Below are 25,033 nucleotides of genomic sequence, written 5' to 3'. Positions count from 1 at the left end.
TTTATAACGACTCACAATAATAAATTTTTCACCTTATGGTTGCTCTGGCCGGTGTCGTCCGATGTCTCCCAGACAGCTTTTTCCTTTTTTGTTCCTCTACGGCCATTCTTGCGTAGCATTTCCTTGACACATAACTTTCGCGAACACAATTACCCGCGAACGCGTGCATCGATCATCGGAATATGACATATTGCGACGGCATTCAAAACGTTGAGCAAACGCAATACGCAATTTATTAAGGAAACTGAAAGTAGATCGATGCACGAAGTTACAATCCGTGAAGTTAGCGCGAGTCACGAGTGACGGAGCAGTCATTCGAAAGTCGCGCGGCTAACTTCACGCGCCAGGCCGCAGTTAGACTGCACCTGTTGCTCCCAGCTGCACCTTCGTGCACTTTTCGCGCCATGGATAAGCAGTGTGCATTCACAAATTCCGTTCAGGTACTTCTAGTGCACATTTGCTATAATATATGTAAAATGAACTATAGCCTAGAGTTATCTGGGAGTAATTCCTAATCGCATCCTATTATTTTGTGTAAGTAATAAATACACTTGATTGCGTTCAGTCGTTCAAACTATCCCGCGCATTCTAATAAATAATTCGCGCGAGATTCCTTTGTCAATTTCGGAGAGTGTGAGGGATATTGTGATCTTGCAAAGGTAAATGTGTGAGAGATATTGTGATCTTGCAAAGACAATTTTTTAATATAAGTACATTATGTATTCGAGATTATTTACGTAGAGTTACATTATAATATAAATAAAATAAAAGTAATTAATAATTATGTATTTATTTCAATTCCTTTTTTTAAAAACCCATAGACACACACACACACACACACACACACATATATACATATATACATATATATATTACCACCGACGAGATACTATTAAAGACCGTCAACCCTGGGTAAATTTTCGGCGGTATAAAAAGGGCCCCAAGGGCCCGGAGGTAATCGAAGAACGCTGACATTATCGACAATTGATATAAATTGCTATTATTAACATAAATATTTGACTAATACATTATTAAATTCATGATATTTTATTACATTAATGCTCTATAAATAAATATGCATATTTGTAAAGCTATAATATCCTATATATATTGCCGAAAAATTACAATTTTTTTTCTCTGCAGTTATTATCTCTGTTGATAATCGAACTTTGACGATAACACTGAAATCACAATTTTAAAGAAAACTCGAATATTATTGAGCTTTAAATGCACGTACACCGATAAACACGTCTACTAAACTAATACATCATAAAATTAGTACAATATTATCAGTTTTTTTACTCTTAATTACTTCAATATTAACAAGGACGCGAACTCCCATAAGGATGTCGGTCTTTAATAATATCTCGTCGGTGATATTACATATACACATTTACTATTACACATTACTAATACATATTTTAGCTTATTTCTGGGGTATTTTAGAAAGGCGGTTTTTAAATTCGAATTGGCAACACTGCGAGCGACATATTAAGGCCATCACACGTACAAAAATTTTAGTCGTAATCATAAAGTCGCAAATAAATCGACCAATCACAATCAAAATTACGATCTCGCGTTTAAAAACGCTCGACTGTGATTGGTCGATTTGTTTACGGCCTTACGATTACGACTAAAATTTTTGTGCGTGTGATGGCCTTAAGGTTTGTTCGCGTCGCAAGCTCTAACATGCTCCAACCCTATAAGCGCATAATATTATTTAATATGAAATAATATTTTAAGCATATTCTTAGAATATTAAATGTATCATTTTAAAAATATTTTACTAAAATTATATAATATTAAATGATATTCTTGAAATATTAATGGAAGGTTATATGTCCACTCCTGATAATATTATATGATTATTAAAAATAGCATTTATTTAATGTTACTGTAATATCGTATAAACATTAAAAAGTATTATAACAGCGCTCGCGCGCGCGCATTTACTTTAATTTGTAAAACTGTTACATCTGTTCAGTATAAGTATACATTTTAAAACTGAAAATAATTTTGGCGCGCAATTATAAAACTGAATATGTACTTAAAATCACGTCGAAACATTTTTTTAGCACAAGATGTAGCATAGACTGATAAGAACTTTTCGTTATTTAATTGTGAATTCAAATTGCACAAAATTAAAAATAATTAATATTTATAAGTATTTTAATAATATTTTAGGAATATTAAGATATAATACCTAGGGTATTGTATAAGTGGACATATAACCTCTATAGAATACTCCCCTATTATATTAAATATCCCGTATAATAACATTATAATGTTAATAATCAAATAACATTTCTCTATTGTAAGAATTATAATAAAAGATTTATTTTTTGAAAAAATGGCTAAAACATGGACACGTGGTCAATCTATTGCACAAGCTTCTAATTCATCTGTGGATAATAACAAAAAAAGAATTGACAGCAAGATTATACACTTCAGAATAGTCAAGAGTGCTAAAAATGTGATTTCATGGCCTTTATTGACCAATTCTGAACTTTTTGAACTTATATTTGATTGGAGTAATGAAATAATATCGAATTTTATTGTTGGAAGTATTATAACTCGGAACAAAGTTTGTTAAAAGACAATCAAAAGACTTCCATCACTCCTCAATCTTACAAGAGTACCTCCAGTTAAGTCACTGAATTTTATGCATCCTAATCTCTAACATATGTTGTGGACCATATTAGTAAAGTACCACATGAAGTATTTACTACCACTATTGAAATTGATGGAATGGAATTTTCAGAATCAGGTACGTGTATATTCTACGAATTATGTGATAACGAATTATCATACCCGGTAAAAAATTTTTCATGCATGAATATGTATAAATATGTCTAAATATACACAAACACGTATAAATATTCATAAATATGAATAATTGTATATGAAATATGTCCATACATATTCATACATCCCTTTTTCTTTTGTAAAATTACTTTTTAATGTAATAGAAATAGTAATAGTAATGTGAAAACATCAAAAATAATTAAAGGGATAATTTTCGCATTGTTCGTTTAAAAAAAAAAAACAAAATTGGAAAATGAAAAAAAAATTGCTCATACACAATTATACATAATTTTATATGTAATTATATGTACATAAGTAATTTTTTTATATTTTTTCAAACTTGATTTTTTCTAAAACAAATAGTGCAAAAATTACCCTTTTAATTATTTTTTATGTTTTCACATTGCTATTATTACTTCTATAACACTAAAAAATAATTTTACAAGAGAAAAAAGGATATATGGACATATTTCATATAAAATTATGTATGTTTATGAAAATTATACATGTTTATGTATGTTTATACACAATTATACATATTCATGCATGATAAATTTTTTATCCGGGTAAAATATTTTGAAATTATTATACATATATAAATGTAACCATTTTTATCTTTCAGGTACGAGCAAAGAGAATGCAAAGATAAATACGGCTAAAACAACATTACTGGAATTATACAACTTGAATTATTATACAATGTGACTCCAGAGTAAATTAGCAAAATTCAATAGCAAGTGATTAAAATAATTAATAAACAATATTTCACTTATTAATATAAGCTTTTTAATATGATACAAGAAGTACATAGATTTTTTTAAATCTGAATCTCTACTACAAAATATTAATAATTATTTTTGATATTTTGATGACATATAATGACAGATAATTTTATTGTTATTACTTACTCATACCCCAGTAAACGAGAATGGATTGAAATGGATTGAAATGGATTCAGATTTTCAGAAATATGGATTCACGAATATTAAAATGAATACTTTTCAATCCTGAATGTATTTTTATTCATTTATAGGAATTGTATGACGCATCTCTCTATTTTAATCTAAAAATAATATCAGCTTTTTCTATGCATTTCTGTGAATACCGTTTAATTCAAAATTTTGAATAAGAAATGCAGTTTTTCAATCCAAATGCATCCAATTGAATCTGATTGAATCCAATTGAATCCAATTAAATCTAAAAAAAGTATTCGTTATTTAAAATACGCATTCGGATAGAAAAAATTTCAATCCATTTTAATCCATTCTCGTTTACTGGGATTTACAATTACTCATATTTATAATAATTTTTGGTATTTTTTGCATTTTAATTTTTTGTCACGTAATAAACTCGAGTAGCACAAAGAATCCGCAAAGAATATTCTTTTTTACGAAATGAATTCTTGTGTTTTGTCTCATTTTTGCTCTAAAAGTACTTCTGAGTCTCAAAAAAGTAGAAAATTTTGTACCATTTTTGCAATAAAGAAATTAATTCATAAAGATCAACGTCCAATTAATTCGACAATAAGAAACAGCCTCTAGCTAATTTTTCTTATGCATGCAACAATATAAATAAAAAAATGACTCCCTTATATAAATTTAATTCTAATATTGGCCTATTAATTGGCTTATTATTTTGAATATCAAAAGTACTGTTAACAATTAAAATGCTTTGAATTGAATTAAAAAAAATTGTTTTAACGGTTCCAATAATCAGGGTTCCATAATATGAAGGTGATTAATCCTGGAAGATAATGATTAATTTCTTATTAAACTTTAAACAACAGTGTACTTTTAATACTCAAAATAAGCAATTAATAACTATTCTCTTTCAATATTAAATTGACAAGTATTAATTTGATCTATAAGGGTTGGTCTCTGCTTCGAGGATGCGAAATCTGCTTTACCGACAGTAACGAGCAGTACACTCGTTATCTGTTTTACCGACAGAACGCGAGGGATTGGGCGGGCAGCGGGCATTAGTCAACGGGCGTTACATACATACGCACGGATGACAAATCCGTCGCGGTTTTGCGCGATCTGTCCGGGGGTTATCGTTATCGCCACGTATCACGTATCGACTCTTCCTACCAGGCGTAGTAATCATGATCCTGCTCGAGATACACAACAGGATACTCGAGGAAACGTTGACGAACAAAATCAAGAATGCCCTCTCGGGGTAAGCATCTTGCGTGTCGTGCGGTCCTGTCGGGAATCCCGGTGCCCGTCTCGATCACCGCGTATCCTAACCTCAATCCGGAAGATGTGGCGCCGGGGCGGTGCCGCGTCCGTTTCTCCACGAGAAATTCCTACCCCAAGACTCGTCGAATCTAGACTTCCTTCCCTTTTAATTCCCCTTCTTTCCCCGTCCTCTCGTTCTTGGCTGCGTTCGTCCCATCTTACCTCACTCCGCCTCGAAATCTCATTCTTAAGATTTTACTTCAAGTATTTCTTTCAGCTTCGTTAATCTTTCCATTCGGATTTACCATATTTGTAAAATCTTGTTTTTCTAATCCACATGGCACACCTTATTAGAGGGATATTCGAGGAACGTCCTTAGGACATCCTTGGACGAAATCTTTAGAACATTCCTTAGAGGGATGAGAAATGTTTTGTTGAAAGATTTTTGACTTTCATTTCTCTTTCCATTGTCTCTTCCTTTATGTTTCTTTGCACTTTGCTTTACATTATTTCTATTTTGAAATGTTATCTGTAGAATTTTATTTTTAATATTTTTTTAAACTTGTAATCTCTAGATCTATGTGTTATCTTAGTAAAGCCTCGTCTTTTTAAATAATTAAAAAATAGATTTTTATTTTTTATATATTTTTTTGTTTTTTTCTATCATGTTTCTTTGTATTTTGTACTTCACATTATTTTTTATTTGAAGATCTTGTTTCTAGAATTTTGTTTCCATATCTTTCTCAGCTTTCATTTCCTTAGCTCTTCCAGATCTGCTGTGGTTATAAAGTCTTGTCAATTTGACAGCGACATTTTGTTTATTGTAGACATAAGCAGGAGTCGACAGACGTGGTCATAGCAGACTTTGATGGGGTATTGTTTCATATTTCAAACCTCAGTGGAGACAAGTCAAAGCTTAGAGTAAGTAGACACACTTATTTTTCGTTTTTAAAATAACCAATATTTGTCCTTTTTTACAGATTAGTATATTGCTCAAATTTTATAAACAGTTACAAGAGCATGGCGCAGACGAGTTGCTCAAACGAGAGTATGGGACTCATCTTATTGCACCAGAGAGCGGTTAGATTTCCTGTTTTTAATCGTTTTTCAGCTTCGGGACGAATGTAATTAATCGCTTGAAATTATTTATCACTGTTATAGGTTATAACGTATCAGTTCTCATAGATCTAGAGAAATTACCAGAGAATTGGGAGTTGTTAGTGAGGAAAGTTGCCCTGTTGAAGAGGCATTGCTTTGCCAGTGTCTTCGAGAAATACTTTGACTTCCAGGAAGAATACTGTGATTCTCCAGGCAGGCCAGTACAGAAGAGAGCTGTAATCCAATATCGAGATGAAGAAACAATGTAAGAAATACATCTCTATGATGTTGCGACTCAATTGTTATTTCTATTATTATTGACAATGATAAATGAAAAATTGATATGATTAATACAAATAAGCGAAGCGAAAGCCTCATTCGATCAAAGCGAATTTTGGTATCCAATAATATTTTTGTGTTTTAAAATTTTATAATTTATTATTTATTTTATTATTATTAACTCTGATTAATATACATTTTTATCAAGGTACGTGGAGGCTAAGAGCGACAGGGTCACGGTAGTGTTCAGTACAATATTCAAGGACGAGGACGACATGGTTATTGGCAAACTGTTTCTTCAAGAACTGAAAGAAGGCAGGCGCGCGAGCCATACCGCTCCGCAAGTTTTGTTCAACCATCGTGAGCCACCGTTGGAGTTGCAAGATTCCGAGGCAGCGGTTGGAGATTGCATTGGCTACATCACGTTCGGTGAAGAAAGTTTAAAGTTTATATTTATACCGTTTGCACTTGATAAATTGCGTCAACGCGATGTTACAGTAAATCTTATTTTATTTATTTGTACCAAGAAAAATGAAAAAAAACTTCTATTAGAAAACTTTCAGATTTAAATTATATGTTTAATATTAAAGATATAAAAAGTTTTATATGCCACTTTATTAGCAAATAAATTCTTTAAAATTTTAAGGAATTGAAGATTATTTGAGAGAAATGTTATGAATATTACTGATACACATTTGTGTAACATTTTCTATTGTCTAAATATTTCAAGTTGAACATACGACAGATTTATATACGACAGATGTAATTTTACTTTCAAACTCATCGCTTTATTTTATATTTTTACAGTATTGTTTCCACGTCATACCAATCGAGAGGCTCGTGACAACACCATCGACCTGATACATATGTTTAGGAATTATTTGCACTATCATATTAAGTGCAGTAAAGTTTACATTCACTCGAGAATGCGTACCAAGACAACAGATTTTCTCAAGGTGTTAAATAGAGCGCGATCCCAATCCAAAAACACCGAGAAGAAGACTATCACGTAAGTTTTTACTCACAAAACATTACAGAAACTATGACAAAAAAATAAAAAGTTAATCTTAATTAATTCAAATACACAAATAATTTAATAATATATATATAATAATTACTGTTGAGATAATTATTTAAAATCTTTTATCATAATTATATATATAATTACTTATTTAGTTGATTATATATTTTTTTATATTAATTATTAAGTTACTTAAAAATATTCAAGAAATTACCAGATAAAATAATTGAAATGAAGATTTCTTTAATATTTTTGTAAATTTCTCATTGCGTTATTACAATTTCCTCATACTAGCCTTGTTTTTAGATCTTTTAAATCAATTGCAAAATTCTTATAATTTAATACAATATTCTATTATCAAATTTCTTGTATAATTTACTTAATCTACTCGTAATTTTTTTCAGGGGACGAACATTCATCAGGAAAGAATGAACGTGCCGTAGGAGCGAAAGTATTAACACTTTTCAAGAGAAGAGGGCAAAGGATTATTGCGCGGCTAGTGTGGTCTGGAACGTCTTAAGAACGAGATTTCCTGCGAAGATATCCTTCGATTCGTGCGTTATCGACGAGCTAAGTGCTTTGAGTTTCAACCTTTCTCGAACAGTGCCCAATATTTCGGAAAGACGTAGTTAAAAGCCGCGTTAAACGAATAAGGAAGAAAATGGAAAAGGAGAATCGGAAATTTGTGCCGGATCACACGATTATGTCTCGATTATCCAGAAAGGGATATTCGAAGACGCCGGAGTTGCATCTGTGTACTAATGGTTGACAGTTACTGCTACTGCGAAGAATATCGCTCGTTGCGAAACGTTTTACCGATTTTTACAGTGATTTAAGGTTCAAATACGGTGCCGCTTCAAGAAATTCGAATTCGGTTACATATTACACTGGTTGTTACTTCAAACAATTTATTATACGTTACGACATTCTGAACTATGTCTGTTTTGGACGAATACATCGAATACAGATTAGCATTATGATGATATCTCTTAGATGAAATCACAAAATGTTCTTTAAAAAAACGTTGAAATATGTTTAAACTCTCAATCTATTAAGTGACTATATTTTGTCGCGAAATTTTTAGAGCAACATTTGAATCGCCAGAAGTAACTGAAATTTAAAAAATCAATGAAGGAAAGATAGATTAACAATTTCACATTGCATTTTGACTCGATAAGCGGATTGTCGAGCGGATAGGTATTGTTAAATAATAATAGCGCAATTGTTCCCTTTTTCGATATTTTTATCGTCTACATAATGACTATACATCCGATTATTGTGAGAGATAATAAAACGACATTAACAATCTACAAAGTATACTCCCACACCTGTAGTATTGATCTGTAATCAGTAAGTGGCGTAAAATAGGGAGTGTCGAAACAGGTCGTCCAATTAAGCCACCACACCCAACTCTTCGGTACAGCCATGTATTTTTCCTGCAGTCAGAAGTATTTTGCCAAGGATTAGACGTGCGTCAGGCAATACGGCTGACGAAACAACGTTCATATCACTAATTAATTAAAATCGAAAATTACAGAAGATTCTATCTGCTTGGATAAGATCTGACATTGCGAACAGGAGGATCATATCAGATCCGAGATATCTAGAGTCTCGTTTGAGATACCTTCGGGAATTTAAACGTTCATTACAGCGCGATGGAGGAGACGACGCTGTCGACGTTCTCGTCCGTGTCTTCCAGCTCGCCGAATGAAGCCTCTACGAAGGATATGGAGGAAATGGAAGTGGTGCAATGGCTGGAAAACGAGGCATTACCGGGCTTTCGCATCTGGCAGCTTGCCGGCATCGTTCTCTCCGTTCTGCTAAGCATCGTCGTCGGGTTGTGCTGTTGCATTCGCTTCCGCGTGCCCAGAACGAAGCAGGAGATCGAGGCGGATTATATTCGCAAGAAAATCACCAAGAGTTTTCGGAACGAGCTCTCGAAGATCAGCAACACGGAGATGGATGAGATGGATCTGCAGAAAGGTAACGACGCAACTACTGCTTCGGAGATTGATAGCTACGAAGACTCTGTGTGATTTAGTTAATCAAGAGGAAAGGAAGAAAGGCAATAAATATGACAGAATAAATATCGTAAAATTCACTAAATAAAGAAAAACAAAAAAGATAGAGACTTACTGCAGAAAAAAGCTTGCTTGTTTGATTCGTATTCTAGGGATTCCTAGAGAAGATAAGAGAGAAGGTATTTATTTTATAATAAGCTCTCTTTTGCATCAGGATAAGTGTACTCCGTAACTTGGCTCATGTACGCTACCTTTCTTTTTCATCTTGATGTAACTTCTCAGAAGATGTTTTAGAATACTGGAAGCTTAACTCGCTCTTCGCATCGCAGCTCTGGATAGAATCCGAAACGAATACGAGAGGGACACGTCCGCGATAGCGAAGGAGCGCACGGAAATGGAGTGCAGCGAAATGGAGCGCAGCGCCCAGCAGGGCTTTCGATCCAGATTTAACGCCGTGTTCAGTGGGATGCGTGTGCGTTTCAATCAACGCGAGCACACGGAATTGAACGCCACGATCTAACGACAGTGGATCGCCTTCTGATGTCCTGTGTGAAGAGGTGAAAACGAACCTCTAAAAAATATCTCATAATTTTCTCGTCGCACAAATTTGGGGATATCTAATGAAACAAAACAAAGTGAGAAATATATGGCTGCATTTAGCAGATAAAGCAGATTTACAATAGTTGTATAAATTCTTTAGTGTAATCAGTTTTGTCCTTAATTCCTCATTGGATCTAAATGTATAAATCAAACGTATTAAAAAACTTTACAACAGAGTTGCAAAGCTGCTTTCTCTGCTAAACATAGCCTATATATTTCTCTCTTCGTGTATAAATTGAAAGGAAGATAAAAATTATATATATATAAATCATTCTTTTTTAAATAGTTATATGTATGTTAGAGCATAAAGAAAAATTTAAATTGTTGAGAAAGTTAAGAACTTCGAAGAGATAAAGTCAATGTCAATTTACGTAAGAAATAAGGGCGAGCAATAAATTGCGTGACACTTTCATTGACTAAATATAATCTTTATTTCATAGATATATTTTACACAAAAATTTATTTACTTTAGCATGCAACAGTGATCTATTAGCAACGAATAGTAATGCTTCTGAGAGTAACACTCCACGATGTGTTACAGCATATTCCTTTTTTTTCTCTTTCTATTCTGTCGACATCGCTATCGATTAAAATTCTTTATATTGATTAATTATTTGTACTCTCTCGTTAACCGCGTTATCTTATTATCGCACATCGATTGATCTTATTCATTTATGTAATAGAAGTCGTTGAATCTAATGATTAATGACAAGGGGGACGAGAAAACTGTTATTAATATAAAATATATTATAGAAAATAACAAAGAGTCAAATTCATAAAAAAGGATTGTAAAGTATAACGTTTTAAGAAAATAGTTAAATAAGATATCACATTACTTCGACTATTCTCGTTTCGATCATAAATGTAAATTGGCGAGTGTGCGACGTAACTCGAGAAATGATTAATTATTTCAACATGATCTTTAAAATAAAATAGAAGTAAGAAAAATAGAACAAGGAATTTCACGATTGTTCGAACGACTCTGCATGCGTATGAGGAGCTCTTAAATAAATCAAGAAAGTAGGAAAAAAGGAAACTCAATAAAAATAAAGGATACAGAAGATGCATGTTTACGAAAATAATTTTATTAAAATCGGAAAACATACAGGAGACGAAATTGTTGCTCTACGAAGAATCTTCGTTGCAGCAACAGTTACGTGTCACTCTGTCGTACGAATCCGTAAAAAAAAAGGAAAAGAAAGAATAAGATAAGGAACCATAATCGTCGATTAAAAGAACTATAGCGAGAAACGAGTCCATCGATAGCCAATCTAATCTGCAATAGTCGGGTCGACTCATAAGGAAAATAAATTTTCTGTGCGCAGCTCTTCTCGTTTAAAAAATGAGGATGTTCGCTACGCTGACTAATGTTAAACGAAAAGAAGAGAAAGAGGTAAAAAAAAAGTCGTGCGTTGATATCATTCCACCATTCGTCGCCTGACAATTACTAAGGAATGCTTTCCATTTGATGCAACAAGTTGATACGAGGGTCGTTTCATCTTTGTGCCAAGAAAGATAAAATGATGCCTGTGTCATTAAATGGAAAGTACTCAAGATCTCGCTTCGCGATGCACGGTCTCTCGACTAAACAAGACGGCTCGTACCGTTCCTGACCACGAGGATGATCGTTCCTCGCCCTTCACTCGCGTGACTCTCACGCGACGTTGATGATGATACAATGTAACAAAATAGACTAATGTCTTTTTTTCATCTTCCAGCGTGTCCCGATTTCTCTCAAAACGGAGAATTCGGAAATCAGTCGTCGAGACATCCAACTATTTCTTCTCTCTGTTATATTTTAATCGTAATGTAACGTAAAGCTTTCTCGACACGTTCTTCTTTTTTTATGCATATATTCTCGGCTGTATATCTCGGCAATAATAATTGCCCATAATAATGCTCGCCTATGATTAATGAAATTCGCCAAAGAAAACTCCATTTAATCAGGGGGATATATTATATCAGATTGTTAAAGCTAATCTAATGTGCTCCTTGTTTTCTGTTTCTCTTGGTTTTTATTTCTTATCTTTTTCTCTCTTCGCGACTTTTTAATCAACAATTTCTTGTCTCTTTCAGAGTTAATCAATTTTTATCTCGGACGACAAAAAACGAAGAAACAGGAGATAAAAGATAAAAAGCACGGATCAGAATGCAAAGAGCACGTTGTAGATTAGTTTTTAATACTTAGATTTTATGTCTCTTTTGAATCCTTACATTCTAGAATCTTCGAGAATGCTCGATTCTATCTTAGATCTCGCATCCTCACGAAATAGCCTGGATCCTTATGCTCTAACAACGTTGAAGTGTCTCCTTAAATTTTAAGAATCTTTGAATTCTTACGTTCTAGGATCTTTGCGTACTTAGATTCTAGGGTCTTTGGATCATTAGGTGTTAGATTCTAGGAACTGTGGATCCTTAGGTTCTACGGTCTTTAGATTCTTGGATTAGATTCTTACAGAGAATTTTTGCGTCTCACTTAGGTACTCTAGGATCTTGGAATACTTCTATATTTTCGAGACGAGAAGTAAGAAAAAAAAAGAAAGAACAAGTAGATACAAAATACTTGTATCATTAAGCACGACTGCTTGGTCTGAAGTGGCACAGAATTTGGATTCCAGAATGTTTGGATATGTGCTAGATATCTCTTAGAGCAAAGACTATGTGAACTGAATACGACGTTTTTCCCGGAGCGGATTTTCGAAAAAAAAAAGAAAAGAAAAAAAAGTTAAAAGCGCGTCGTATGAGAAGGAACTTTAATCGACTAGAGGTTCCGACGACGCGTCAAAAATGCCGTGTGCATGTAATAAACACCGTACATTTTTTTCTTCGACGAGTTGAAAGAACTAGGAGAGTTGTTATAAAAGTTACAACGTTTCCTGTAGAAAGTCAGTTTGGTTCCTTCGATCTTAAATTTCACTTATTGTAATCTCGGACTGTTAAGTCCTGGATCTTTGGATCTTGTAACAGTCACATCTTCGCATTATGTTAAAATTTGCAAATGTGTGTTGGAGAATATTTTGCAGAACCAAACCTCGTGACTACGCGCGGAAATTCCTCAGAGGACTATATCGCGAATACGCATGTAATGAGTTTATATTAACGAGGTATGCATCCTTTCGACAATACAGGATTTGCGAAATAACGATGGGATTCCTCTAATTGATGAAGACTGGCCGGAAGTAAGATACATAGAAATAGAGAGAAAGAGAGAGAAATACATATGTATATAAGCGAAGAGAGAAAGAGAGCTCGCTACGAGGTAAGAGAGGTGTGTCTCCTCATAAAACAGGTCGGGGTGGCGTCGCAACGCACAACGTCGACAGCGACGACGATGGGCGTCTATGCGTGCCTTCACGAGATCTTGTTTCGCCACCACGAGAACTTCATCTTCGGGCTGAGATATTGGAAGCTGATGACCGAGTGCGGGATCAAGGCGAGGATCGGTAGGAAGCTGCCGCAGCTGCGGCTCTTCGGCTCTTCATCGCTCTCTACCATCGTTGTTGCCGTCGTCTTGCTGGTGGTGGTGACGGTGGTGGTGGTCGTCGTGGTGGTCGCCGCCGGCGTCGAGTACGGATAGGGCGTCGACATGGGATTGCATGTGATGTGGATGTCCTCGGAATTCCACTTGTTCTCGCATCTTACGTCGACGTCTCTGTCCGCGAGGCTCTTCCTCTTTTGCTTCTTTTCCGCAGCGATGCTCATGTACCGCACGACGCCGTTCCTCTCAGTAGTGCCATCGCCGCCGACGTCGATCTCGCTTTTGAGAGACAAGCTCTTAAGGGATGTCTTACGGTATACCTTTGATCGTGATATCTTCGTCGTCAGTTGCGGCAACGATGCCGAGCGAACCGTGGAGTCTACGCCAATCGCACTCTTCGGGGTCATGCTGAAAACGTCACGGCCCCGAAGAGCGGATGACTGCGGGGAGATGGAGTGCTCTCTGTTCTCGCTCGTCGGGATCGTCATCGCGCCGTCGCGATAGCGATCACGGGGAGGAAAGCAGGGAGAAACGGGAGTAGTGTGCGCTTCATTGGTCCCGGGTTGCGAGACGAATGAAGCGTCCTTGAACCCTCAGCTCGGGAAACGCGAGAAGAAGGCGCAAGTCAAATCGTAGTTTGGGAAGCGACAGTATTGCACGTCGGTGCGCAGCCAATCGCCGGAGCGATTCAGATAATCGGATCGCTTCTCGAGTTCGCGCGGACAATTAGCCGCCGCGGACTGCTTGTTAGCGAAGATCGTCACGACGAACTTGCCCGGCTTGAAGGTGTTCAGCACGCGACGAATTATTTCGTCGTACGATGTCTCCGAGACGTTGCATTCGAACGACACGTACGAGAACTCGGGCTCCGGCGTGATGTGGATCGTCATGTAGCTGCCCTGAAAACAAATGCAGAAGATAGCACCGCGATGCATCGTGGATAATTAAGACTCTCCGCGTTACTGTGGCGATATCGGATTACAACATTAGATATGAGGAATGATATTATTCCTCTGGTTACAAGTAGGGATCAGGAGAGTCTTAACTGTATCTAAAATATCCTTTACTTGAATTTATATATTAGAGGAGAAAGTGGTATTATGGTCCTTGTAGATATAATGACTTTAGAGTACATCTCCGATATTAGATGAATTCTAGTGGTTATTTATGAATTATTTGATTAGTAGCCGTTACGCAACAACACTAATACATAACATTATTTTCAAGCATTTCGAAACGTTTTCCACATTTTAGCGTTTAATTCTACGTAAATCTGTTATTTGTTATTTAATATTTTATTTGGTTGTACATACATATTTTTCGACTTATGGAAGGATAAACAATAGCATGGCATTTTGCCGACATAATTCGTTAAATGTGCTGATAATACGATCTATTTTTTCAATATTTTCACATCGAAGTTATTCGATGAGTCCTTTGTAGCTCTACTGTTAATCTATTGTTTATATTATATGTTTAATAGATTTTTAATACTGAAGAAATATGTACGTATATACTGGGCGTCCCGTAAAAACTCGAACAACGCTTAAGGGGAAATTCCTGAGATCATTTTGACGAAAATTCTAATACCAAAATGTTGAGGCCATAATAACTTTTGAATTATAATTGGTTAAAGATAGTGTGTAATTCGAAAACTATTATAATCTCGATATTTTCGTATTAGGACTTTCATCTTAGAATGTTCAAAAGAATCCAAAAATAATAATAGGCTATAAAAGTAACATGGTTTTTTTACCTATAAGCATTTAAAGTTAGCTTATAATTAAAAAAATTATTGTAGTTCAACATTTTGGTATTAGAATTTTCTTCTCAAAATGATCTCAGGAATCTCCTCTTAAGCGTTGTTCGGGTTTTTATGGGACACCCGTATATTATATTTGTATATAATATTTTCTACAATATTTTATTGTATATAATTTTTCGTAATTTTGTGACCAAGTACTGTTTTTTTAAAGAATTCATTTTTTTTTAAAGGACCAATTTTTTAAAAATCTGTTTTAGAAGTTACATTACTTTGTTCCTCTTCAACTTATTATGCAATGTCCTCCGAGTTTTACAAATAACGTTCTAAATAGTAATATTTCATAACTTTGAGTAGAATCGATTGAACAATATTTTAACGAATGATTAAGTTCTCAAATATTAGATACTAAAATATTAAATATTGAATAACGAAGATAAAAGTGAGAGTACCACCTTCTCCTATATTACTTTACGAACTGTTCAACTTTTTCAATCTTACGACTAAATGATTTGTTTAAAATGATTTTCAACGCTTGCAACTTACATTCTTAGATATCCCGTTCATAGAATATCCGCATGGTTCGAACAAGAAATCATCTATAATCATAGTGGGAATGAGCTTATCAATTCCCGACTTGACTGTCGCCTCATCGGCGGAAGAGCAGACGTCTCTGGTGAAGATCGACATCACGTCCGGATCTAGATGCGTCATGAGTATTTCCAGAGTTTGATCCGGTTCCGGTGGGTCCTGCAGCGACTTATCGCGAATCAGGGTGTAGAGATACCAGCAGTCCGTCTCGGGCGAGCCCATGCAGTAAGCTTCGCCATCTGAAATAAGAAATGGAGTTACAGTGATGGGCCCAATGGAGTTTCCGAATTCTCAAGATCACACAATGTAAAGAATAACCGACTTAAATTTGAAGGGTCTAATCACTCTTTATCCGCCTGTTTCCAGTTTACTTTCCTTCTATGTAATAGAATGAAAATCAATTTGAGAAGCTAATAATTACCAGAGAAGAGAGAATCTAGCAGAGCGACTTCTTCCTCGAATGTTTGATGCGGCGATATCTGGATTTCCGGTTTCTTGTAATTCTTTCGGGAGTAAAAGACGTTCTGAAAATGCAACATAAATAAGAATCATGTGTACATACATATTATATTTACCCATTCTATTCTATATATATATTTTATCGATAATAAAACGGAAATAATAATAAATTAATAATATGACTCAATAAGAATAAATCAATAAATAAAAGGAAGGGCTACGAGCCAGTTAAAAATAAAAGAACATTTAATATCTATACAACAACAAACGTTTCCACTCCGATCGAGTCATTCTCCATGTTAAGACAAACTCAAAAAATTTTTATAATGTAACATAAATTGTCGATTCTTGCATCAAAATTACAGAATAACATAAGTTAAAATTTAAAAAAATTGTAGATACATATCGGAAGTTCCTGTATCTTATCTGTCTTAAATTTGTATGGTCCATGTAGTTAAAATCACTTAATGTGATTGATATACTAGTAATACTTTCACTTTCTTCATTAAAAGGTTTATTTGTACACCAAAAAAGACTATAAAAAGAAAATAATAATAGTTAGTGTAAAATGATAATAAGGATAGTAACGGATAATAACGGATAGAAAATAATAAGAAATAATTGAAAAATAACAATCTCAGCAAAATATCAATACGCAAATTCGAAGATAGATTCTATAGACCGCTTATTTGCAATTTTTTTATCATTATCGCTAGCATTATTATTATAATTATTGACATCATCGTTATCATCATCTAATTCATAACATCAATCATTTCGAGAAATAAGACTTCTGCAATTATCGTAGTTTATCTCTCTTTCGGTGATAACTGGGCAATCGACATCTAGGACACGTGATAGATTCGATATCTTCGAGACAAGCAGGCAAGAATTATAGCGGGGAAATACATTTCGACCGAAAGTGGGCCGATTTAAGACCCATCTCACTCTAAAAAGTAATTGTGCCAATCTTGAAAAAGTGTGGCTCGATTTTCAATCCTTAAGAGTGAGATTTCAGAGTGATAATTCACTTTAAAAGTTTTAAAAATTGTATAGTCAAACCCAGTAAACACAATGTTATATGTAACGTACATGTAACATGAAATGTCAACTCACCAAGGTAACTGTAATATATAACACACTGTATAATATAACACATTAATATAACACAGTGTGTTATATTACCTTGTTGAGCTGACATTTCATGTTACATATACGTTACATGTAACACTGTGTTTACTGGGAAACATCCTTAGATCCGCGGTTCAAATCTCGCGCTCTCCGCCGCGACCTGAAGGTGGGGATGAATTGGACTGAAGTAAAATCGCGCGTTCGAATTTCAACCCCGACATTTACGCGATATCTCGGGCGATAGATAAAAACCGACCTGATTGCAAAGCAACGAAGGGTTGGGTGAAAGAAAGGAAGCTGCGACTGGATCTTTTCACCTGGCACCGCCCGGTCAGGAAGATTCGCGAAGCGCGGTAACGTCGAAAACGCGTTTCGGGCAGCGAGGGAGAGACGTGCAGGTATGTCGCGGCGAGATAGGTGAGATCAATAAACCAGGAGGTGGCAGCGAAACGCGTTTCGCGCGTGGCGGAGGGACACATATAGAGCCGCGTTTCTTATCCGCGCGCACTAGGTCAAGTTATATAGCTAAGCACTCCTGAGACCGAAGAACGTAGTGTCGAAGGAAAGGATCCCTTACTGCGCGGACCTGCTAACAAGCCCAATGTGCCCGATATAAGATAGACTTGCGACTGTTTTTTTTTATATTAGAGGAAATTTTAATTAACGAAAATTAATCTTTCGCGTGCAAAACCTTGACTCAAAATTAATAATAAATTTATTATATAAATATATGTATATATTTATTTATATTAAAATATTATATAAATATATATTATCTATTATCTATTTTTATTATTAATATATTTCAGACAACAGATTTATAAGGTCTTTTTAAAATTTCTAAAATTTTATTAAAATATAAAAATATATAACGCTGTGTTCATTTTAATTAATATATTTCTTTCATTAAAAAAGACCTTATAAATCTGCTGCTTCTAAAAATCCTACCTAAGCACGATATAATTATTTTATGCCGATAACAATTATTACATTTTATGACAATAATACAAGCCTTAGCTTACATAACTACGTGTCTCTTTTTTTTAAATGTTCTGGTCTGATATTTTCGAAAAAAAAAACATCTAGTCAATTATTATAGGAGAAGAGAAGTAAAATCTTTTTCCGTAATTATTTAATAATTTTTACTCTTGTTGTTTAAAACCTCTTCAGAATAACGTGACGTTAAATTGTGTCATAAATCTTTTATGTGCCCACGCTGTCGATCGTTGTCGTAATGTCCTTGTGATGACCTACCTCGACATCGTCGAAGCCAGTGTACTCCTCAACGAGCTCCAGAAGCGGCTCCAAGCACTGCAGAGGTGTGGTGGTACCGCAGGTCTTCAATATAAGTCTGCGTTTGGACACAAACATGCTGCTCTCGCTGCAGAAATGATAAACAATCAGTTGATTAGCTGTTTCACTGACGGCGATTTTTGTTAATCTTCAGCACATTCCAGACGATTCGTCCATAACTCAACTTATAATAAACAGTAATATCCGAAATGATATTTCGTAATACTTAATTACATTAAGCACATTTATCCGAGACGTTAATTCGTAAAAAAGCGTTAAGCAATTCTGAAAAAAATTCTGAAAAATTTTCTTTGCGAAGAAAAAGAGAAACAAAGATAAATAGCGATCAAGAATTAAAAAGATTAATCGATAATTCTACTTAACTTAATAGAAAGGCGAGTTTTTTATTTAAATTAAATTAAATTTAGAAAATTATTTATTGTTTTATATTAAAAACAATTTTAAAAAGAAATAGCAATCAAGGATTAAGAAGCTCAATCAATAATTTTATGTAATTTAATTATATATAAAAATGCGAGAAACTTCTTATTTAAATTAAATTAGATTAAATAATTATACCTAACTGTTTAATTCTTTAAACAATTTGTTTATAATCCGGCAAAAGTAAGAATTATTATTACGATATTTAAGGACTTGCAAGCCAATATTCTTCATGAATAGCTCGCAACATCAGAGATCTCAGTTATTTAAACGGAGATAAGAAGCGCGCATTTAAGATTACAAGGGAGTGACGCATATTTATCTCACTTTTTGTTTTCTTTCTGTTTTAATTACATCGCTCGTCTGCTAATTGTGATAGATAATTATGACAGTATATAATGTTCGCACTATAGCGAAGGACAGCAAAGAATGATAGTTATTAAAAGATATTTGCTTGGCTTCTGCTGATGTTGCTATTTCTGAACTGTGTTTCACTATTAGGCAGAAAGCGAACACACACTGCTCGTAGACAATTTGCATCAATCTACAAATATCCGCCAATGTACCCGAGAATGCACATGGTCCGCCGTTACATCGACGTTTGTCATGCAACCTACATATCGCCCGATTATTCATTCATTTAAAGATAAGTGTGCTTTTTCTTAATTACACTAACAACTTGATAAAAGCTTGAAAAAAAGATTTTATTTTTACCGAAATAACGACCATCGACCACGACTATTTCTCGTTCATGTTAATTCACAATCAGTACGAAAAGTAGATAAAATATACAATTTATACTCATTCATTAACGATTAAAAAATATTTCCATTTTTTATATTTTTCATTATAAAAATTATATAATATATAAATTTATATATTATAAATAAAACATTAATAATTTTATTAACAAAATCAATTTCATTTATTAGAAAGTTCCCGTCTCTCGATGTTCTTTACACATATTTTCCTTTTTTAATTTAAAAAGTTTATGAAATTATTTAGTTCAAAAAGTTGATTATTTCAAATTAAATATATATATATATAAAACTTAAATGTAAATGATTTATTAATAACATTTACATTTTTGTGTTTTTTCACATCCGCAACGAACGACCGAGAGAAAGCCGGAAAGCTTTCTATAAAAATTAATTTAAATATAGTTCGCCAAAGGTTATCAGCGATAGACATTGACCCTAAGATTCTCCGCCAAGACAACGAGAGTGATAATGAAGTCACAAGCTTCTTATGAGTGTCTAAATAAAAACGCGATAAACGTACACTGAAATCGATAAGACAATCGAGCATTACCTCGTAATGTTACATGGAGAGAATTTTCTTTTAAAATTTACCCTGAAAATATGGTAGTTGTAGTATAATACAAGATTTTTACCATGCACTTCAGTAAAATTAATCAAACTTATTTTATACTTTATTGTAGTTTTATCAATGAATGAGAGAGATTTACATTAAAATTCTTCGAAATACAGTGTTGTCCCATGACTATCATATTTTCAGGGTAAACTCTAAGAAAAAATTCTCTCCGTGTACGCGTACACGAAAAAAATTTCATTGGTTTTCCGGTAGAGAAAAGACAATGCATAATATCCATAATTGAATTTAAACAAAATGACGAAACATAAGTCTCTTCAAATTTAAAAAAATGTTGATATATTATTTATTTAATAGAAACAATCTGTTAGCAAAACTTATAAAAACTGCGAGGGCATTAGAAGAAAATAACAGTACTAGTATAGAAAAAATAGTACCGGTAGATAAAAATACAATGAAAGTAATCAAAATAAACATAAAGCAATAGTAATATTAGATAAATCAATGTATAGAGAACGCCAATAACCGGTCAAAGTTAGATGTTTCAAATAATACGATATATATTCTTTATTAAATAATATTTAGTAATATTAGAAATAATAGACAATAATTTATAAATCGTGATTTACTGCAAAAAATAAAATAGACTTTACAGATTTAAATTCATATAAACGGAAAAAAGTCGATGTCCTTATTTTCATAAAAACTAAATTGTATATTTCTTAATCAAAGGATTAATTTATTTGAAATATTTATTAAGATAAGCGGAAACTTAAAGCAATGAGTATCGCGAAGAAGTTTGGGATGTACATTTAAAGGAATTATTTCAAAAAAATAAAGAAACATGAGTCTCAATTGTAATTCCATTAGTCGTACGTAACTTTAAAAAAAAAAGTGTACACGAAGAGAAATCACAAGGGACTTATAACCATACGAATATAGTTAAGGGTTAATTCATAATACTATATTTTTTGCATATAACAGCGCGCGCGCGCGATCTCAAAATAAATACATTAATCAGTCAATATGTGAAATGCAACTATACGATTATTTCTAAGTAGATATGGTCAGATGAAATACATTATAAATTACACGAATATGATGGTATAGCTATATTAAGTCCTCGAAATAATTGCTAATTTTATAAATTAAAATATGTTCATGCCAGCTAAAGTATCTTTTTAATAAAATATTATGTATGTAGACATATATATGACTACTGTAGCTTTACGCGTTTCTAATATACAAGTATGATCAGTTTAGCCATACATATACTTCGAATAGACGCGCCCAACTTGATTTAAATAAATGACTCATACCTGTGATCGTGTTTTTGTCAACGCATTATGCACAAGTTGCAGCGTTATTTTGTGGGACATTTTCTGCATAATGTAATTTACATTTACATTGTATTTTTCATATTGTTTCATACTCTCTAAATCTGAATCAGTGGATAATCACTGATATCAGTGCCAAGATATGCTAGTAATCAGCGAATGAAATGTGAGATCCTTAACCTAGCTAATTTTTATTATGTAATCTACCTTGTTTTAGTGCATAAATTCAATGAATATGGTATTGGAATATTTATTGAATTTATGCACTAAAACAAGGTTAGTTAGATCACATAATAAAGATTATATGGTATGATTATTCTAACTATATTCTCTTGTAAGTGTTGATTATATAGTATGGCTCTATTCCAATCATACTTTCTGAAGGACTGTACCATATAGTAGGATTATACTGTACATGTCCAACTAGTAACACGTTACAATTACGCTATTGTGACAATTTATATATAAATTAAAAAAATTTAGGAATCTCAATCTAAACTGATAGATATGTTATCATTAAGAAAGTTAGGTTATCTATAATTGTATATATAGTGCAATATTAATACAGTATAGTAGTGGCTATATTAAGCATATAATATGACTGAATTAATCATATTTATGGCTAATACTTCTAATCTTATCTCTCCGTGTACACACTTATTTGACGAAAGTGGAAAGTCGTAGTTAAAATATGACATTTTTGCTTTTAAGTACTAGACAGTAGATATTTAAATATTAGACATAGAAAATAAATATTCGTATTCGAATTCATATTTGATTCTATTCAATTATTATATTTAAAATTTACTCGTTTTCTCTTTATGATTTTTAATACATGCGCCCAATTATTACACTTCCATTCAATGGATAAATACCGTAAATATGCATAAAGCAACTATAAATCAAATTTGAAACATCTCGTTTTTATACAGAAATTTTTCACAGAAATTTTATTTATATAATGTATATGTTATCTCTTATTTGTGTTTAAATCCTTCTGAGTCTATTTTACTTAATGTATATAATAATATATATAAAACATTTTTAACAAAATTTATTTTATTTATTAGATTGAAAAGTTTTTATCTCGAATATATGAATTGCGAATTCATTATGTATATTTTGAATCTTGTACAATCAGATGACATACGTTTGTCGTTTCTCTATTAAGATTTCTATTTTTAATAAAACACTTGGATTTCAAAACAAATACTTTCCCTCTAAAGATGCAAAGAACTTTAAGAAAGTTACTTACGAAATGGCCGTTTTATTATAAACAATGAATTATTACTCCGATCATTTTTGCAAAATTTCATTCTTGATATTCAATAGCAAATTTAAATTTTTCTCAATTTAATAGACACGAATGAAATAAATAAATAATTGTTTAACTAATAAATAATTAATATTATATAACAAGTTTATTTTTCAGGGGAATTTCATGGACGTTCGGCAAATTTTGCGAAAAACTGTCGTTATCTCCTCGTCATTAACTGGAAGATATCGATCGTCGGCAGAGTCGTAAAAGGAAAAAGAAGCAAGACAAAGCACTTAACGCAAGAAATGCCCCTCTTTGTTAGGGAAAATTCAGATTAGCAAGGAATTTCCAAACTAGCAAGATAAATGGACATAACCCAAATGCAGACAGATTAATTTGCGGAGAGCTATTTCTTGTTATTGGGAGGGTCATTTTTATCTTTTGGATCTCTAAAACAAAACCTTTTTACTTATTAAAGTTATTATACCTTTTATCTTTTGCTCCTTTTGCTTTCCCTTTAATTTCGTATTCTTTCTATTTTCCTTTATCTTTTACGCTTTTGTTATATCGAATTTTTTTCTCTACTATTCTTTTTCTATTATTACAGGATGATTTCTAAAATCGTTAGTAAACACGATTGGATCGTTTGTAACCTTTACATTTCTTTTCTTTGAAAAACTAGGAGCCTCAAGTAATTAAAAGTTATAACATTTATATATAATTTTTTAAAAATATGATATCTTACGAATACTTCCTAAAAACGTCAAAATATATATATAAGAACCATTTAATAATTTTTGTATATTTGTTGAAAATTAAACTGGAACACGAACAACCCATCGTGTGTAGAAGTTAAGAAGAAAAAGGTCTTACAGGATTATTCGACGCACGCCTGATGGATGTAAAAATGTTATTCGATACAGAAAAATGATTCTTAATGTACGTAAATCAAATTTCACTGAGTAAAATATCACTAAACATTTTCCAGATTTTCATAATTTTTATATTTTTTCTCTCAATTTTGATATCCTATAATTTTAAAATAAAACAGTTTAGGGCATACATTTATAGGACATTTATAAACATTTTCCAGATTTTCAAAATTTTTATATCTTTTCTCTCAATTTTGATATCCTATAATTTTAAAATAAAACAGTTTAGGGCATATATTTATAGAACATTTATAGGACAAGAGAAACGTGACATGTACAGAATACAGGATTCTTAAATAAATACAAAAGATTGAAAAAGATATTCTTTGACCTTTTCTTCCTAGAAGGTCAAAGAAAATCCTTTTCAATCTTTTGTATTTATTTAAGAATCCTGTATTCTGTACATGTCACGTTTCTCTTTTAGGAGAATATATAATACATATACGCAGAGTTATCACAAATTCGTCATTCTAAAATTCAATAACTTTTCCCTGAATTCCAGACAAAATTTCATGATATTCCCTGATGTTTTTATATGTTAATAATATTTTAAAATCTTTTGTATTTTCGTTCTGATTTGGAAATAATTATCAAATATTTTATTGAGAGAACAATTTAACACAGTAATGTAAACTACTATTGATGTTGTTTGGATTTAATTGTTAAGTTGATAATATTCCAAAACTGCGTAGATATAATATACGCACATTAAACTTCCTTAAAGCCAAAAATTTTAACTTTTCTTTTGCAAAATTTTACAAAATTCCCTGTTCTTTCCCGATTTGTTTGACCGTTTTCAATTTCCCTAACATTTTCCTGATTTCCAATTATGTGGCAATCCTGATACACGCGATTCCTTTCCAAGATAATAAATCACCACTACTAATCCGTAATAGAAAATACTAGAAGATTCGCTTGGTGCAATTGCTATCGACTCGGAATTAAGCGAATGACTCGCGCGGAGGGTTAAAACGCGCGAAAGTGTCACCTTGACCATATTTATTTATAGGGGCGG

The 25,033-nt window shown here is 32.9% G+C and overlaps 4 protein-coding genes and 1 long non-coding RNA gene across 5 annotated transcripts in view; 3 read left to right on the top strand and 2 right to left on the bottom strand.

Annotated features, from left to right (window-relative positions):
- The first annotated feature begins 399 nt into the window (after positions 1–399).
- LOC108727874 (uncharacterized) lies at positions 400–15,267 on the top strand. Its single transcript, XR_001936864.1, has 3 exons — positions 400–665; positions 12,852–12,855; positions 15,255–15,267. It is a non-coding gene; the product is annotated as an uncharacterized lncRNA (long non-coding RNA).
- Positions 4,783–8,693, top strand: Arpc2 (Actin-related protein 2/3 complex, subunit 2). Its single transcript, XM_018456158.1, has 7 exons — positions 4,783–4,983; positions 5,813–5,906; positions 5,966–6,065; positions 6,147–6,348; positions 6,571–6,791; positions 7,170–7,371; positions 7,788–8,693. Exons 1-7 carry the CDS (start codon positions 4,910–4,912, stop codon positions 7,813–7,815), a joined length of 921 nt encoding a protein of 306 aa, XP_018311660.1. The 5' UTR covers positions 4,783–4,909; the 3' UTR covers positions 7,816–8,693.
- On the top strand, positions 8,785–10,077 carry LOC108727873 (transmembrane inner ear expressed protein). The gene is made up of 2 exons (XM_018456161.1): positions 8,785–9,366; positions 9,734–10,077. The coding sequence occupies exons 1-2, from the start codon at positions 9,039–9,041 to the stop codon at positions 9,922–9,924; spliced, it is 519 nt and encodes a 172-aa protein (XP_018311663.1). The 5' UTR covers positions 8,785–9,038; the 3' UTR covers positions 9,925–10,077.
- On the bottom strand, positions 10,877–13,982 carry LOC108727872 (uncharacterized). The gene has a single exon (XM_018456159.1). It carries the CDS (start codon positions 13,968–13,970, stop codon positions 13,356–13,358), a length of 615 nt encoding a protein of 204 aa, XP_018311661.1. The 5' UTR covers positions 13,971–13,982; the 3' UTR covers positions 10,877–13,355.
- Positions 14,058–25,033, bottom strand: part of SamDC (S-adenosylmethionine decarboxylase) — a 17,965-nt gene continuing 6,989 nt past the window's right edge. The window contains exons 3-6 of the mRNA XM_018456157.1: positions 18,680–18,806; positions 16,257–16,359; positions 15,791–16,074; positions 14,058–14,381 (exon numbers count right to left, since the gene is read on the bottom strand). Coding sequence (XP_018311659.1) covers positions 14,076–14,381; positions 15,791–16,074; positions 16,257–16,359; positions 18,680–18,806 — 820 coding nt within the window. The 3' untranslated portion in view covers positions 14,058–14,075. The remainder of the gene's footprint in view (positions 14,382–15,790; positions 16,075–16,256; positions 16,360–18,679; positions 18,807–25,033) is intronic.

This window comes from Mycetomoellerius zeteki, unplaced genomic scaffold, assembly GCF_001594055.1.
Source record: "Mycetomoellerius zeteki isolate Tzet28-1 unplaced genomic scaffold, Tzet1.0 scaffold555, whole genome shotgun sequence".
NCBI classification, from domain to species: domain Eukaryota; kingdom Metazoa; phylum Arthropoda; class Insecta; order Hymenoptera; family Formicidae; genus Mycetomoellerius; species Mycetomoellerius zeteki.
This window is presented reverse-complemented; position numbering and strand designations above follow the sequence as displayed.